Raw genomic sequence first — 17,886 nt, forward strand, 5'->3', positions numbered from 1 at the left:
GTAAAGTTAAATGTCCACCCCACTCCCTCTTCATACAACAGCTCACCCCACGCCCCAGCTGGATGACAAAGGAAAAGCTTTGGAGAAATAGTGGGTTACATTTTCCAAAATCCCACTGCCATCCTTCACATTTTGAAACAGAGGAATTTTTTCCTTGTAATCTGATTCCCAGAAGTCCAACTGCTGTTAATTATCAGTCAAGGGAGAATTAAAGTGCCATGAATCCATGTGGCAGGGAGGGCTTGCATTAATGCTCAAACATGCTCAGACTACTTGCTGCCAGCCACACCTTGTTTCACAAAGAACACCACAATAGATTGCATTCAAATGGAGCAACAAAAAGATATTGAAAGGCATCATTGCCAATTTTTGGTTAGGTTTACACACTTGCTGGAAACTTTCGTCTCTGTGGCAGCATTCTCACCTCTGGGCCAGATTTTGGGCTCAGGTCCCATTCCAGAGCTTTGAACCTAGTTCAAGCTGATGCTTTAATGATGTGTTGTTGGTGGTGTTCATCCATTCGTCCCTTAACCAATACCAGTAGACTAAATCCTGGGATGGCAGGACTGACCCATGATGAGCGGTTGGGTTGGTTAGGCCTCTTCTCACTGGAGTCCAGAAGAACTCCAGTCCAGGGATCTCATGTATATAGCCCTGTTGGACTAGGTGGAGGCAGGTTGTTGTGAATTGCAGGAGACTCCAAACCAGGAGTCACAGACTTAGGGCATGGGGTAGTGATGTAGAACTGAGATCAGGGGGGGATTCCTTCCTCCTGAAGATGGGGAACCTGTGGAATTCTCCACCACAGAAGGCAGAAAAGATAAAGTCATTGAACATATTCAAGAAGGAGATTCTAGAACTCTTAATGTCATAGAATCATACAGCTTGTGCAGCACGGAAACAGGCCCTTTGGCCCAACTCATCCATGTCGAAGGGATCAAGGGTTTTCAGGAAAAGGCAGGAACAGGGTATTGTAATGAATGATCAGGCATGACTGTGGTCGATGGTGAAGCAGTGCTGAAGTGCTAAACGGCCTAATCCTGCTCCAGTTTTCTGTTTCGCTGTTTAAAAAAGGTAATTTGCTGTTGTGGAGAGCTTGCCATACACACATTGGCTGATAGGTTTCCAGCATTGCAACATTGACTGTGCTTCAGGCAAAACGTCACGTCGAAGATAGACACAAAAAGCTGGAGTAACTCAGTGAGTCAGACAGCAACTCTGCAAAAAAGGCATTAGTGATATTTCGGGTCGAGACCCTTCATCAGTCTTAAGAAGGATCTCGACATGAAAAATCACTTATTCCTTTTCTCCAGAGATGATATCTGACCCACTGAGTTACTCCAGCTTTTTGTGTCTCTCTTCAGTTTAAACCAGCATCTGCAGTTCCTTCCTATACAAAATGCCACTTCTTTGGCTTCATAAAGTCACCCACCAGGGAAACAGGTCCGTCAGCCCACTATTTGAATGCTGGACATCAAGGTTCTTTGGGATGTTCCAAAATTATGAAAGGGACTTTAACATTCAATTTTGCTCATAGAAAAATTACAGGCTACTTTAAGGTGGCTAATGCACAAAGCCAAGATTTGTTCTTTATTCAGTTATCTGCTGCAAATGAGGTAGAACATCCATAGTAACCACACCCAGCATCAATGGAGCATGCCCAAAGGTTGGTTAATAAGTTAATGACCTGTTCTAAGAATAACTAACACAGTTCATAAGTAGAAGGTGGAGCAATAAGCCAATTGTTTCTCAGCAACACAAACAAAACACCGGCGCGCAAAAGGGTTGAAGTTATGATGGCTTCTCTTTAACTGCCAGCAAAGCAATGAGTAGTTCATGCCCCAGATGAACAACCATTGTCAATGTCCTTTTGAAATCAAAGCAATTATGAAAAATCACATTACCCTTAACCTTAATACAGTCTTTACCTGCTATGCAGTGATGTTGCCATAGCATTTCTATATGTGTAAATGTTAATCCCATCACTGGTTTCCTTGTTGATCCTCTCACTGTTGGGCTCAGCACACTCCCTGAGTTAAAATCCATGTGGGGTTTACAGCTTGTACCATTTAAAGTGATTGTACCATTTATAGTGAGGAGGGTGTTTGACCACTTCTATTCTATTAGTGCCTGTTGACACATGTTTAGTAGCTATCTCCTGTATTGGAATTTTGTGAAGATGGGACTGGTAGAATGGATAAAAGGGTGTAGATACTGTGTACCTAGATCTTCAGGGGTCTTTGACAAGGTTCCACACACAATGTTGGTCAACTGGATTACAGTACATAGAACTGGGTTAGTATATTGGTGTGAATTGGTTTTGTCAGAAACAAAAAACAAAGTTAACAGGTTTTCAAGAGAAAGCATTAGATTTAGCTCTTGGGGCAAAAGGAATCAAGGGATATGGGGAAAAAAACAGGAATGGAGTACTGATTTTAGATGATCAGCCATGATCATATTGAATGGCGGTGCTGGCTCAAAGGGCCGAATGGGCTACTCCACCTATTTTTCTATGTTTCTCTGTTTCCCACGTTGGCAGGCAGTGGTCTGGAATTAAAATGCTGGGACCAGTGATGGTGATTTTGAATCTATTGGATTGTGAAAACGCAGCAGTTTCACTAAAATCCTGCTGCCAACTGGTCTCGTCTATTTGTGACTCCAACCTATTCATCTGCTTTATTATGAGCTGCCCTTTTTATTGTCAAAGCAAGTCATTAAGAACAAGAGACAATTGGAGATGAATAATGAATTTTAGTAATATCCACATCCCATGCACTAATGGATATAAAGCATAAACTCTGGACACTTTCCAAAGGCAGTTGATCTATCCCAAGGTGTGATGACCTGAACTAAGAGTAGATAGGACAGAGGCAGGGAATGTCTATAACTCAAGCATTGCAAAGTCCCCTTTGCTTTGAACATTGCAACATGGAATGAATCTGTCCTTTACCATAGAACATGCTCCTCACATTGTACACGAGTTGCTAGTGGAATGAAAAGTTTACAAAGAAAGGAGGTCTTGAAACACTTGAGCAATTGGTGAGGAGATCTAGCTGTCTAGACTGAAGTTGGTGACTTCCAACTATTGGTAATGCCCACTGTGCACCCGTTATTGCCTGCAAAACCAACCAAGAAAAACGCTGAGTTGAGGGGACAATTAAAGATGGGCAGCAATGTTCACATTCCATGGAAATTAGCATGCTGAGTCAGGAGAAAGACACCCCAGAGTTTTAACGATGAACTGTTGAACCTACCCTCACTTTGTTTCATGTTTAGAAATGAGAAGATGCGTGTTGTCAGTGCGCTTTCAGGATAGTGATGTGTCACAGAGAATTAGGAGTTCATGATTTTTTTATTTTTAGCGAGTTACAACACAACGTAATTATGTGAAGAGGCCTGGAGTCACAAGAAGCCACAAATTAATGTCAAGTTGAGTTTAGTGCAAGTTGCCTGACTCCACTTCCGACTCATTATTATCTGTCAGCCGGGCTGCTGGAACATAAAGTCAGGCAGCATGATAGAAACAATAATCAAGACTGCTTCCAAGAGTAATACAAGAGTTAACCCTGAAGGCGAATTTAGTTTGATTCTCTTCAGCATAAAATGTAAACAACAAATATTATTTGTCTCTGGTAAATAACAGATCTCCCAACCATACCTACATGCATAAGGATTAACTCAGATACTTTTGAGATACGTAAGGATCCATTCAACTATGAGAAGGGCCTGCGGTGCTGGCTCGAAGGGCTGAATGGCCTACTCCTCCACCTATTGTCTATTGAGATTAATCCTATTTTCCCTCATTCTTCAGAGCCTTACAAATGTTTTCTTTCTTTTGAAATGGATGAACATAAAATACATTCTTTCATTCAAGCATTATCAATTCTAACTCTTTTCAGCTATTAGTCTGAGGACTGCTGGTGTAGTAAAATTTAAAAAAGCATCAACAATATTTCACACGAGGATTCAAAATTACCTAGATTGTGGATGAAACACTTACCAAAAACCTCCTTGCATTCTAATGCTGACCAATCTTCAAGAGGACTTCTTTGGCTTTAATCGCCATGAAGCAAGATGTTGTAGAAATGGAAAACTTTCTCTGCCTCATAATCAAGACATAATTAATCCCATAGTCAAGAAAGTCGTGTGTTATCTCAGGTTATCCAAACAAATTAAGTACATTTTCTTTAAATATATCTTTGGGAAACCAGCTAACTTAACCAAGTTAACAGAAATATGTTGGTTTATTTTGCTATGCAGAGTTTCCATGGCAACTGCATCTTCTCAAGTGCTCATTCCAGAAATCAACCTTACCGATACTTTTGACACATTTGCATTGGACTTCTCCCGGGAGAAGAAGATGCTGGAAAACCTTGATTACCTCACAGGTAAGAGATGAATTTGCTCTGATAGTAGTGAGTTTAGAAGCACCCAATCCACTCTTCATTTCTCATCGGTGGAGACTGTATTTTCCCACGGCAGGACAGATAGCAAATCAAATTAGAAAATCATTCTGATTTTTTGCTTCCTCTTTCACTGATCTTGATAACCCTAATTCCAGGAGACCTTTCATTTCACCTCGACCAATTTGCCTGCAGGTTTCCATTCATGCTTCAAGTAGCTAATGGTAATTGGGTGAGTGGGCAGATGCATGGCAGATGCAGTTTAATGTGGATAAATGTGAGGTTATCCACTTTGGTAGCAAAAACAAGAAGGCAGATTATTATCTAAATTGTGTCAAGTTGGGAAAAGGGGAAGTATAATGGGGTCTGGGGGGTCCTTGTTCATCAGTCAATGAAAGTAAGCATGCAGGTACAGCAGGCAGTGAAGAAAGCAAATAGCATGTTGGCCTTCATAGCAAGAGGAGTTGAGTATAGGATCAAAGAGGTCCTTCTGCAGTTGTACAGGGCCCTAGTGAGACAACACCTGGAGTATTGTGTGCAGTTTTGGTCTCCAAATTCGAGGAAGGACATTCTTGCTATTGAGGGAGTGCAGCGTAAGTTCACAAGGTTAATTCCTGGGATGGCGGGACTGTCATATGCTGAGAGAATGGAGCAGCTGGGCTTGTATACTCTGGAATTTAGAAGGATGAGAGGGAACCTTATTGAAACATATAAGATTATTAAGAGTTTGGACACGCGAGAGGCAGAAAACATGTTCCCGATGTTGGGGGAGTCCAGAACCAGGGGCCACATAAGGGGTAAGCCATTTAGAATGGAGATGAGGAAACACTTTTTCACACAGAGAGTTGTGAGTCTGTGGAATTCTCTGCCTCAGAGGGCAGTGGAGGCCGGTTCTCTGGATACTTTCAAGAGAGCTAGATAGGGCTCTTAAAGATAACGGAGTCAGGAAATATGGGGAGAAGGCAGGAACGGGGTACTAATTGTGGATAATCAGCCATGGTCATATTGAATGGCGGTGCTGGCTCGAAGGGCCGAATGGCCTACCCTTGCACCTATTGTCTATTGTCCAATTCCTGTTCATGGCTGTTTAAAAGGTACCAATTGCTCTCCCATGGGTTTACGAACAGAGAAATGTGAAATATAGATTAAATTTGCTGACTTTTGGAGGAACACGTGCAGATGCTTAACATTATATAATAAAGATGTCGGTGTGCATCCATGAAGTTGCACTATTATGTACATATTTGACGAAAATTCATAGGGACTATGGTGTGGCTTGTCTCCTACCCCTTACACCTGTCTCTGGTCAGGAATATTAAGCATCTTCTTAAGCTGTTAAGCATCTTGAGGAGCTTTGTAATTTGGTTTATGCTCTTGGCAACTGGATTTAGCTCCAGTTAACCGGCTTAAGGCTATCAAAAAAATCGCACACTTTCACATGGAGAGTCATGAGTCATTATCAAGTCAAGCTATCACTTGAAGCAGTGTTAACGTGTGGATAAGAAGATAAGGACATATAATTCAGATTCCTTTTGTTATTTTTATATTTGGCAAGTAGAGAAGTAGGATCTGTGAGGTGAAGGCGTTCCCACAATGCTGCTAGATAATCACATTCCTGGAGTTTGGTCCAAGGAAAATGATCTGCCTGTCACGATGATGTGTGACTTGGGAGGATGCTTGAAGGTCCTGTTGTTTTTATGCACTTTCTTCCTTCACTGTGGGGCAGCCTTTGTGCATCAGTGGTGAAAGGATTGACTATTTAATTCTGCAGGTGTATGGGAGCTAAACGTGAAAGCTCCTGACAACCATTGTGGATATTACACTGTGGGATTATCCCATTGCTAAATGACCAGGTCCTGGCATCATGAAATATTCATGTTGCTTGCTCATTACCAATCTTTCAACTATATTTTTGCTTTCCTTAAAACCAAGCAGTGGACTCAGTTTGTGAAGACACCAATGGTCTCCTCAAACAGATCGCATGTGCATCATGTGTTATGTGCACTCATGCATGGCACTGCAGTTTATAACCCTTGTCTTTCCAGAAGCCTTCCTGTCAGTCATGAAGACTCAATTGCAGCAATAGAGTGGACTGCCATCAGCACTGCTGCCTGGACACCAGGCTCTGACCTGGGTGATGTGTTTTATCACACACCGGCTGGGTATTAAGGGAAGGAGTAGCCACTTCTGGCCATACTGCCCCTCCAGGTTGATGGGGAAGTTTGCTAATTTCCATGCACAGAATCTTGTTCTGCTTACTGCTCTCTGGCACTGGAGAATGACACAGTCATAGTCATACTGCATGGAAACAGGTCCTTCGGCCCAACGCAAATGCCAACCAAGATACACCATCTACACTAGCCCCATCTGCCCACATTTGTCTCATATCAATCTAACCATTTTTTATCCATGGACCTGTCCAATGTTGTTAGACTACCTGCCTGGCAGCTCGTTCCATATACCCAATACGTTTTGTGTGAAAAAGCTGCCCCACAGGTTCCTTTTAAATTTGTTCTCTAATATAGAATTGCCTTTCACCGAAGTGCACAGCAAGCTGCAAATCACTCTGGGGTTTTTTTCAGCCCCAACATGGAAGATACCTGGTACCTGGAAGTTTATTGCCACTGTAAAGCATCAGTCTCTGAGGAGGTAGTACCCACCCTGCTCTGGATAATCCTGGCTGGAGCATACAGCACAGCTCGGTCACCACATCCTTCCTGAAGAGTGGATACTTCAAGCGTCATTCTTTGCTGACAATCCTGCGTGTCTTCCTGCTAGCCGCCCCCCCCCCCCCCCCCCCCCCATCCCCCCCCCCCCCCCCCATCCCCATCCCCCATCCCCTGCTACCAACTGCTTATCCTGCTCTCTGTCCCCTTTGGTCATTCTCACTACCAGAATGTTTCCCAAAGGGAATGGTAGATAAAACACCTACTGTAGTTCTGTGTCCTACTAGTTACGGGAAAGGCCAAGAAAAACTTCCCTCACCCAGCACAAGACTCGCTGAGAGATTTCAGAATATGTACTTGCACTGAACAATATAGAAATCAACTATTATCTTGCCCGAGAATCCTTTTCAATAGCACAGGTGGAGTGGTGTTGCTAAATACTGGATCCTCTAGCCTCCATTGCAATCAGCCAGATTATTTACCTCACAGTTTTAACACCAGCATCAAATGCTGTCGGGCATTGGTAGCTCCCTGCTTTATGGTTGTGCAGCCAGTATCGGTGTCGCTTACACCAATCCCCTTCCCATTAAGTCTGCATTGATGACTTGCGCCATTGAGGTTATTAGAGACTGAATGCAAATGTGCACGCTCAGCATTAAATAACCACTCGTAAAACATAAACTGCTGCATTCAAGGGCCAACAATATACTGAATGATATTGTGAAGTGTTTAGATTTTTCAGTCATTAGTGATGATGAATTATCATTAATATTGAAAGATTAGGGAAAGCCAATTTATTTAGAATCACCCCCGTTTTCATATTTACTTGCTGCTTAAAACAATTTATGCTTTGAGTTATCTCAGAGGCTGAGGACAGTAATGGTATTTCAACACCAATCGACTAGTTAAGCATTTATCAACTTTTGTCTTTCCAGCACCAAATCCGCCAGCAATTCGAGAGGAGCTGTGCACCGCATCACACGACACCATCACGGTTCACTGGACCTCGGATGATGAATTCAGCGTGGTGTCCTACGAGTTGCAATACACCATTTTCACTGGACTCGCCAACATAGTTAGTAAGTCCATAGTTGCATTAGTAACTATTATTTCAGAGATCAAGAGAAAACCAGTCATGGTTGTGCCTAGCAAGTATAGGGTGGCACGATGGTTACTGCTGTTGTGAGTTTGACCCTGAACCCTGCCGCTGTCTGTTGGGAGCTTGTACTTTCTCGATGTGATGGAGAAGAAGATGTGCTTCTTGCCACATCCCAGAGACAGTTTGGTGGATTAATTGGCCACTGTAAATTGTCCAGGTGTAAGTAGGTAGCATAAACAATATGGGGGGTTGCTGGGCATGTGTGAGAGAGAATAACTTGGTGGACCATGGGAAATCAGGAGGGGGGGGATGGGATTAGAAACATAGAAACATAGAAATTAGGTGCAGGAGTAGGCCATTCGGCCCTTCGAGCCTGCACCGCCATTCAATATGATCATGGCTGATCATCCAACTCAGTATCCTGTACCTGCCTTCTCTCCATACCCCCTGATCCCTTTAGCCACAAGGCCCACATCTAACTCCCTCTTAAATATAGCCAATGAACTGGCCTCAACTACCTTCTGTGGCAGAGAATTCCAGAGATTCACCACTCTCTGTGTGAAAAATGTTTTTCTCATCTCGGTCCTAAAAGATTTCCCCCTTATCCTTAAACTGTTCTGGACTTCCCCAACATCTGGAACAATCTTCCTGCATCTAGCCTGTCCAACCCCTTAAGAATTTTGTAAGTTTCTATAAGATCCCCCCTCAATCTTCTAAATTCTAGCGAGTACAAGCCGAGTCTATCCAGTCTTTCTTCATATGAAAGTCCTGACATCCCAGGAATCAGTCTGGTGAACCTTCTCTGTACTCCCTCTATGGCAAGAATGCATTTTCTCAGATTAGGAGACCAAAACTGTACGCAATACTCCAGGTGCGGTCTCACCAAGACCCTGTACAACTGCAGTAGAACCTCCCTGCTCCTATACTCAAATTGCTTGAATCGGAAGCATCGTGGACCTGATGGACCATGTGACTTCAATGGCCTCCTTCTGCGTTGTCGTAGATCAAGTTAAAGGTTGTTTTAAGTCCCCAGTAGTATCACCCACCCTCTAAGATTGTCCAGGAGACTTTCTGTATCAAGGATCAATTTCCCTCTGGAATCTTTGGAGAAAAATTAGAAGGGTAGTAATTGTATGATAAAAGAAGGACTGCTTGATTATCAAGAATCATTCAGTCGGCGGAAATAATCTTTTTACAAATGGGAGAGGGAGGCAGATTTGTGGTTAGTGGATCTTTGCATTGAAGTTGACGTGCCAGGATCTAATGTTCAGTTGTTTGGAGATATGCTTGTATAGGAATTTACATCGATCATACTATACATGAAGATGACCAAGCCATTACACAAATATAACAGGTAGTGCAAGAAAAATATCACAAAAGCCACGATGTGAAAAATCTATTGAACATGTCAATCTCATGAGCGCTTCAGCTGGCTGCCGCACGTGTTGTAGTACATGTATTTTGTAACCTTGTCGGCGCCAAAACAGGCGGCAGGGTTGCACAGCAGTAGAGTTGCTGCCTTACAGCGCTTGTATCGCCAGAGACCCAGGTTCGATCACGACCACGGGTGCTGTCTGTAGGGAGTTTGTATTTCCTCCCCGTGACTGTGTGAGTTTTCTCCGAGATCTTCGGTTACATAAAGATGTACAGTTATGTAGGTTAATTGGCTTGGTATAAGTGTAAATTGTCCCTAGTGTGTGTAGGATGGTGTTAATGTGCGGGGATCATGGTGGGCCGAAGGGCTTGTTTCCACACTGTATTGTATTTCTAAACTATAAAATAAAACATGACAACGATGGTGTAATGCCTAGGAGAGGACTGCCACATGAATTTAACGGGTTGTATGCAAAACAAAGCATTTCACTGTACTCGGGTACATGTGACAATAAAGTATCATCACCATCACAATAAGTGACAGTTTAGATTATTTTTGATATGAATGCAGAAGTTTCACAGAATCCCTTGGGCTGACTCCACACTTGTGGTCTTTGCAGGTTTGTGTAGCTCGGCAGACAGCTGGATGATTGTTCCGAACATCAAGCAGAACCATTACACCGTGCACGGCCTACAGAGCGGCACCAAGTATGTCTTTGTGGTCAAGGCCATTAACCAAGCTGGCAGCCAGAACAGTGAACCGGCCAGGCTAAAGACAAACAGTAAGTTGTAAAAACAGAACCTTCATCATTTCAGGCAGTGGCTGTGGGGTGAGAAACAGAGGTAAAATGTTATGCCACTGGCCTTTCATCTGCACTAGGAAGCATCAGAACTCAGATATGTTTTAAGTTGCAGAGAAGTTGGGAGGGAGTGATGAGAACCAAAGTCTGTGAGAGGATGGAAATCAAGGGGAAATGCATGACACGTGGAGGTCTTAATAATTGCAACTAATCTGCCTTGAGGAGGTGCAAATAGAAGGAGATAAATGAAGACAGACGAGAGAGAGGGAGAGGGAGAGGGAGAGGGAGAGGGAGAGGGAAAGGGAGAGAGAGAGAGAGAGCAAACATTGTTGTAGCTATGGAAGATGTATGTGCTGTGGGACATAAAACACTATAACAGATTGTGAAAGCAGTATGTTGTGTTGGTTTTGGAACGTCTTGCAGTGACAGAATTCTCTTGAGATGATATTTTTGCTGGGATTCTGGTAGAACACTTGCATTGGGTCTGCATTTCTCCAATACAAGACACATCAATCCCCAGAATGGTAACCCCTGTTATAGTAATCTAAAGTCTGAACTTTGATCCATTGTTCCATTAAAAGCTAACAACAAAACCAGACTAAAAAAAAACATACCGATCTTTCAGTCCTTGGACTCCTCCATTGCCAGAGTGAGGCAACATGCAAACTGGAAGAATAGTACCTCATATTCCACTTGCATAGCCTATAACCCAATGGTATGAACAGGGATTTTTTTTCTTTTTAAAGTAAAACACCCCCCAACTCCCCCTTTCTTTCCCGTCCACCCTCTGCACACCCATGCCCATTTCTCCCACCATCTCCCATCCCCCTCCCAGTCACCCTGATCCTTCCCCCCCCTTCATCATCTCCAATCCCTGTCTGAAAGGACAAGCCAGTGATGTACAGGCCGGTGGCCGTGACTTCAGTGTTGGGTAAGTTACTGGAAAGGATTTGAGAGACAGGATCTACCAGCATTTGCATAGGTAAGGATTGATTAGGGATAGCCTGCCCCACTTTGTGTATGTCAAATCTTTCTCACTCATTCAATAGATTTTTGGACAAGTCACCAGAAGATATGACAAGGGCTGCATATATAAACTCTAGCACTGCCTTTGAGAAGATCTTGCATAATAAGTTGGTCTGGAGAGTCAGGCCACATTGGATTCAGAGTGAACTAGCCAACTGGATACAAAATTGGCTTGGTGCAAAAAGTCATTTGGCAGTAGTGGAGGTTGTTTTCTGACTGGAGGTCAGTGACTAGGGTTCACTGTTGTTTGTTATCTATATTAACTGTTTTGATGACAATGCAATTCACATGGTTAGTAAATTTTCAGATGATAACAGTATCTTTGGTATAATGGACGGTAAGGAAGGCTACATACGTTTACAAAAGGATCTGGATCAACCGAAGACATAGGCCAAAGAATGGCAGATGGAATTTAACTCTGATTAATGCGAGGTGATGCATTTTGGTAGATCAAACCAAGGCAGGACTTACACAGTAAATAGTAGAACCCAGCAGTTTGTTGTAGAGCAGAGAAGCCAAGGGGTACAGGTACACAGTTTCCTGAAAGTGATGACACAGATAGATAGGGTAGATTTGGCATGGTTGCATTAATCGGAAGGGTATTCAGTGCAGGAGTAGGGATGTTGTGCTACTTGCTATGTAAGACATTGGTGAGACCGCGTTTGTGTGGTTTTGATCACCTTGCTGTGGAAAGGAAGTCAATAAGTTGGAAAAGATTCATCACAATGTTAGCAGGACTCTGGGACTAACGAGAGGCTGGATAGGCTGGGTCTTTATTCCCTGGAGTGCAGAAGGCTGAAGGGTGACCTTATAGAGGTATAACCATCATGAGAGGCATAGATAAGGTAGAAGGTTACAGTCTTTTCCCCAGGTTAAATGAGTCTTAAACTAGAAGACAAAGATTTAAGGTGAGAGATTTAAAACAGGCCTGAAGGGTAATTTCTTCAGGCAGAGGGTGGTGCGTATATGAAACAAGCTGCCAGATGCTGTGGGACAGGTACAATGGCAACATTTAAAAGTCAATTAGGCAAGTACACGGGGGAATGGTTTAGATGGATATAGCCTAAATAAAGGCAAATGGGACTGGCTCTGTTATAATACCCGGTTGGCTTGGGGCTAGTTAGGCCAAGAACCTGTATCCATGCTGTGTGACTAAATGACTCTCTAGGTCTGTAAACAAGTACAAAAACAGGAAAAGGATTGAGGGATATGGACCATGTGCAGGCGGATGGGATTAGTTTAAATTAGCATCCTGGTCATCACAGACATGGTGGGCCCAAGGACATGTTCCTATGCTCTTCTGTTTAATGTTCTATGTCTACCTTTATATTGGAATGGTTGGGCTCCCCCTCAGTTCCAACAGGATTCAGCTGTCCGCTAGTCTAGCAAAGCAACGAACCAGCAGCACTGTCCAGCCCAGGCTTCAGCTGCAACAGATGGTAAAGAAGTCACAGGGACTTGGAGTGCTTATTTAAATTATCCATGGCTTCACACACCTTCTATGCAATATGTATGCCTTACAATCACACGAGTCCGAAAGACAAGAAAAGTTTTGTAACCTATAAAAGAATGGAGCAGGCACTCCATCCTCACCTACATCTTGTTAATGGCCCTGTCTCACGGTGCGAGTCAACCCACGAGTGATCCCGAGTGAAAGAAAAAATCAAACTCGTGGTTGTCTACGAGATTCCAAGTTTATGTTCACGAGTTTAAACGAGTTCCCACGTGTATGTCTAAGTTTGCCGTTTACTTCGCATTTCTGCGATGTACCAAGTTCCTCTCCCGAGTTACAAAGTTCCTCTCCCGAGTTACTCTTGAGCCAACAATGACGACCGATGTGTGGAAAAATCATCACATGGTAAAAATGATGTCATGCAGTTTTTTTTTCACTATAAAAAGACCCAGCCTGAAGAACAATCTCGACCCAAACCATCACCTATTTCTTTTCTCCAGAGATGCTGCCTGACCAGCTGAGTTAGTCCATCATTTTGTGTCTATCTTTGGTTTAAATTAATATCTGCAATTCCTTCCTTCAAACCTTTAGAGCAGTTTGTTTCATGAAACAATCCTTCCAAAATTGCATTCAAAAGTCCATTTGAACTGCATTTGTTCAAGGTCTGGCATCAATCATCGAAAGGCATAGGCTGTTTTGTGTCGGAAGGAACTGCAGATGCTGGTTTACCCCGAAGATAGACACAAAATGCTGGAGTAACTCAGCGGGACATGCAGCATTTCCGGAGAGAAGGAATAGGTGACATTTCTGGTTGAGTCCCTTCCTCAGACTGAAAAAACGGTTTGACCCTTCTCGCCAGAGATGCTGCTGGCTTGGCTGAGTTACTCCAGCTTTTTGTGTCTAGTAAGATTGTTTTTATTCCCTTAATTTAACTCTCATCAAAACATTGGTTAAAAGATTAGGTAAATTGAACATTAACATTATTTTTTCCCCCCGACAACAAGGTCCGTAGACCAGAAGGGTAGCAGTGTGTGTCTCTCTACACACCCAGTATGTCCGTCAGAGCAGCCGTCCCACCGTCGCGACTTAAACTGTATAAAAAGCAGCGGCTCAAAACATTGCTGATTGGGCAGATCTGCCCTGAAACCACTCCTTTCACACTCACCCCAGCCCTGGGAAACAAAGTTTTCAGAGCCCTACAGTCATCCCAATGATGCCAACTTTGCCCTCCTCAACACCAGGTCGCTCAACAACAAAGCCCTTGCCCTCCATGAACTAATCCTTGACAACACTCTGGGCTTCCTTCTGCTCACTGAGACCTGGCAACGACCCAATGTCTTCTTCTCCCTCAATCAAACATCCCCACCTGGATTTAATTACATTTCCAAGCCCCGCCCCTCCCGCCATGGAGGTGGCCTCCCTGTTATTTTCAACCAGAATTTTCGTATCACTGAACTCACCTTCCCCCCAGTAGCATCATTTGAATTCCTCGCCTTCAAAGCCCTTTCCTCCATGACAGTCATCCTCATTTACCGGCCACCTAAACCAAACCCCTCTTTCCTATCTGACTTCACTGAACTCCTCACACTTGCCTCATCCCTCTCCCCACGTCTGCTGCTACTTGGTGACTTAAATATTCACATGGACTCACCCACCTGCAAGCTCGCATCTGAATTCGCCTTTTTACTTGACAACTTCTCTCTCACTCAGCACGTCACCTTTCCCACCCATGACAAAGGTCACATCCTTGACCTGGTCTGCTCCACAAATCAACCGGTACTCGACCTCCATCCTTGCCTCTTCCCCCTCTCTGATCATAAGCTTATACGGTTCACCATCCCTTCTCCGACACCTCGCCCCCGCTTCCTCCGAGTAATCTAAAATCCATTGATGCCCACCATCTCTCTGACCTGCTCTCCACCACTCTCCCCCTGGACTCAACCCCCATCTCACCTGATGATCTCACAAACCATCTCAACTCCACCTTGTCTACCTCCCTTAACACTATGGCCCCCCTCAAAACAAGAACCGTAACTTTCAACACATCTTCACCCTGGTACACACCTGCACTTCGTAAACTGAAACAGACTGGTCGCCGACTTGAACGACTCACAAAGAAACCATCTCTCACAGTCCACCTTGAAGCTTACAAACTCCACCTCACTGACTACAAAGATGCCCTCATTGCTGCAAAATCTGCCTACCTCTCCTCCATATTCACCGATCCCTGCCTAAACCACAGAACCCTCTTCTCCACAGTGGGCAACCTCCTCAAGCCTCGAGCAAACACTCTCCCTACCTCTACTCCGGATCTCTGCAACTCATTCCTCCACTTTTTCGCTGATAAAATCAGCACCATCTATCAATCTTTATCCCCTGTACCCGACTCCCCAGCATCTACTCCACCACCTACCAAGGCCCCTCCTTTCAACATCTCCACTGACCTCCTTACCCCTCCTCCACACTGCTTCCTCTCCCAGTTTGACCTGGTCACCCCTATTGAAATCTCCAAACTCATCAGCTCTTCCAAACCCACTACCTGCTCCCTCGACCCTCTCCCCACTCCCCTGTTGAAGTCCTGCCTCCCCGTTCTCTGCCCCTACCTCACTAATCTCTTCAACTCCTCATTGTCCCAAGGAATTGTCCCCTCCGCTTTCAAAACTGCTGCTGTTACATCAATCTTAAAGAAACCTGGTCTTGATCCCTCCTCTCTCATTAACTATCGCCCAATCTCAAACCTCCCCTTTCTTTCAAAAACCCTGGAGCGTATCGTTGCGTCGCAACTTCATTCCCACCTCCTTGCGTATAACCTACTTGAACCCCTCCAATCTGGCTTTCGCCCCCTACATAGCACAGAAACTGCTCTCCTCAAAGTCCTCAACGACCTCCTCACCTCTGCTGACACTGGTTCCCTCAACATCCTCATCCTCCTCGACCTGAGCGCAGCCTTCGATACAGTGAACCATAACATCCTGCTCACCAGACTCAAAGACCTCGGCATTGAAGGCTCTGCACTCAGCTGGCTCCGTTCCTACCTTTCCAACAGATCTCACTTCATCTCTCTCCACAACCACACCTCTGCTACAGCCACAGTCACTCAAGGCGTTCCCCAAGGCTCCGTACTCGGCCCCCTCCTCTTCATCATCTACATCCTCTCCCTTGGTCAGATACTCCGCCACTTCAACCTGGACTTCCACTGTTACGCTGATGACACCCAGATCTACCTCGGCACCAAATCCCCCCACAATCCCCCCCTCTCCCATATCAACTCCTGTTTGTCAGCTATAAAAACCTGGATGTAACATAATTTCCTCAAACTCAACAGCGATAAGACAGAATTCCTCCTCATACGCTCCAAAGCCACACTCAGCAAAATCAATAATCCCACTCTCACCATCGACGGCACCACTGTCTCCCCATCTCCCCAGGCTCGCAACCTTGGCGTGATCTTTGATTCCACCCTCTCCCTTGAGCCTCACATCCGCCATGTCATTAAAACCTCCTTCTTTCATCTCCGCAACATCGCCAAACTCAGACCCTCTCTCACACCTCCCGCTGCTGAAAGACTCATCCATGCCTTCATCTCCTCCTGACTGGACTACTGCAACTCACTTCTCCTTGGCATCAGCTACATCAACCGACTCCAAATGGTCCAGAACGCAGCCGCCCAACTCATCACCCACATCAAATCCTGGCATCACATCACTCCAGTCCTCAAACAACTTCACTGTCTTCCCATCTCCCACCGGATCAACTACAAAATCCTGATCCTCACCTACAAAGCCCTCCACCATCTGGCCCCCCCATATCTCACTGACCTCCTCTCCCCCTACCAACCCTCACGGTCCCTCAGATCCACATCAGCCGGTCTCCTCTCCATCCACAAGTCCAACCTCCGCAGTTTTGGGGACAGAGCCTTCTCCAGGGCAGCTCCCAGGCTCTGGAACTCCCTCCCCCAACTGATCCGCAATTCCGTGTCCCTCACCATCTTCCAGTCCCGCCTCAAGACCCATCTCTTCACCTCTGCCCATCCTTAGCCCCACGTCCCCCTCCCTTTTCATCTGTGCATTAATTGCCTCATATTGTGTTTTGTATTGAATTCTGTCTTTACTTTGTGTACTAGTCATGTCTCTACTATTTATTTCATTCCCCTTACATGTTTTTCCTCTACCTGCTAAATTTTTGTAAGGTGTCCTTGAGACTCTTGAAAGGCGCCCATAAATAAAATTTATTATTATTATTATTATCCCAGCCCGCCCGCCCGCGAACCTCTGAATGAAAGACAAAGCTCAGATGTTCTCTTCAGCAGTGGGGTCCCAGAGTTTCCCAGCGCCTGGCCCAAGTTTAAATTTAAACTGAGTTTTTATTAAAAACCCGAATACAAATGGCCCTTAATTGTAAATATGAGAATGTTTTCCTATATTGTACGGTAGACTTTCATCCGGTGTAGATACCATAATTTATTGGAAAAATATGAAAACACGAACACAGGGGTTAGTTAAAAATTGGACTCCTATCCCATCTCACACTCTCTCGCTGTGTTTCTAAGAAATGTCATTAAGGACTTATGTTATGTGTTTTTGCTGGACTGAAACCAACGCATTTACAACGTAAAGTTGTGGTTAATTTTTTAGGAGAATACTTGTGATGTAAAGAACCTGAAATTAATTTATTTTCCATAACACACAAAAATAACTCTGGTCTTAATTACCAATGCAACTTGTGAACTTATTTGTGTTTGCGGCAGCATCTATGGAGCGAAGGAACTAGGCAACGTTTCAGCCAGAAACGTTGCCTATTTCCTTCGCTCCATAGATGCTGCCGCACCTGCTGAGTTTCTCCAGCACTTTTGCCTAGCTTCGATTTTCCAGCATCTGCAGTTCCTTCTTGAACTTGTGAACTTATTTTGTGAACTTCTCCTCTGAACGCCTCCTATCTTTGGCGAGCATATTGCGCGGGTTAGTACAAATACACTTAAAACTCTGAATAGCAACACACCACGAAGGAGCTTCCATCGATTCATTTATTAAGAAGCGAGAGTAACTCAGCGGGACAGACGGCATCT

At 44.4% G+C, this 17,886-nt stretch overlaps 1 protein-coding gene across 4 annotated transcripts in view; it reads left to right on the top strand.

Annotated features, from left to right (window-relative positions):
• mid1 (midline 1) overlaps positions 1-17,886 on the top strand; it is a 290,576-nt gene that overhangs the window by 251,428 nt on the left and 21,262 nt on the right. For all 4 annotated transcript variants that reach the window (XM_033032775.1, XM_033032776.1, XM_033032774.1 and 1 more), the window contains exons 6-8: positions 4,261-4,388; positions 8,005-8,148; positions 10,163-10,324. In XM_033032775.1, coding sequence (XP_032888666.1) covers positions 4,261-4,388; positions 8,005-8,148; positions 10,163-10,324 — 434 coding nt within the window. The remainder of the gene's footprint in view (positions 1-4,260; positions 4,389-8,004; positions 8,149-10,162; positions 10,325-17,886) is intronic.

Source organism: Amblyraja radiata, chromosome 14, assembly GCF_010909765.2.
Source record: "Amblyraja radiata isolate CabotCenter1 chromosome 14, sAmbRad1.1.pri, whole genome shotgun sequence".
Lineage (NCBI taxonomy): Eukaryota > Metazoa > Chordata > Chondrichthyes > Rajiformes > Rajidae > Amblyraja > Amblyraja radiata.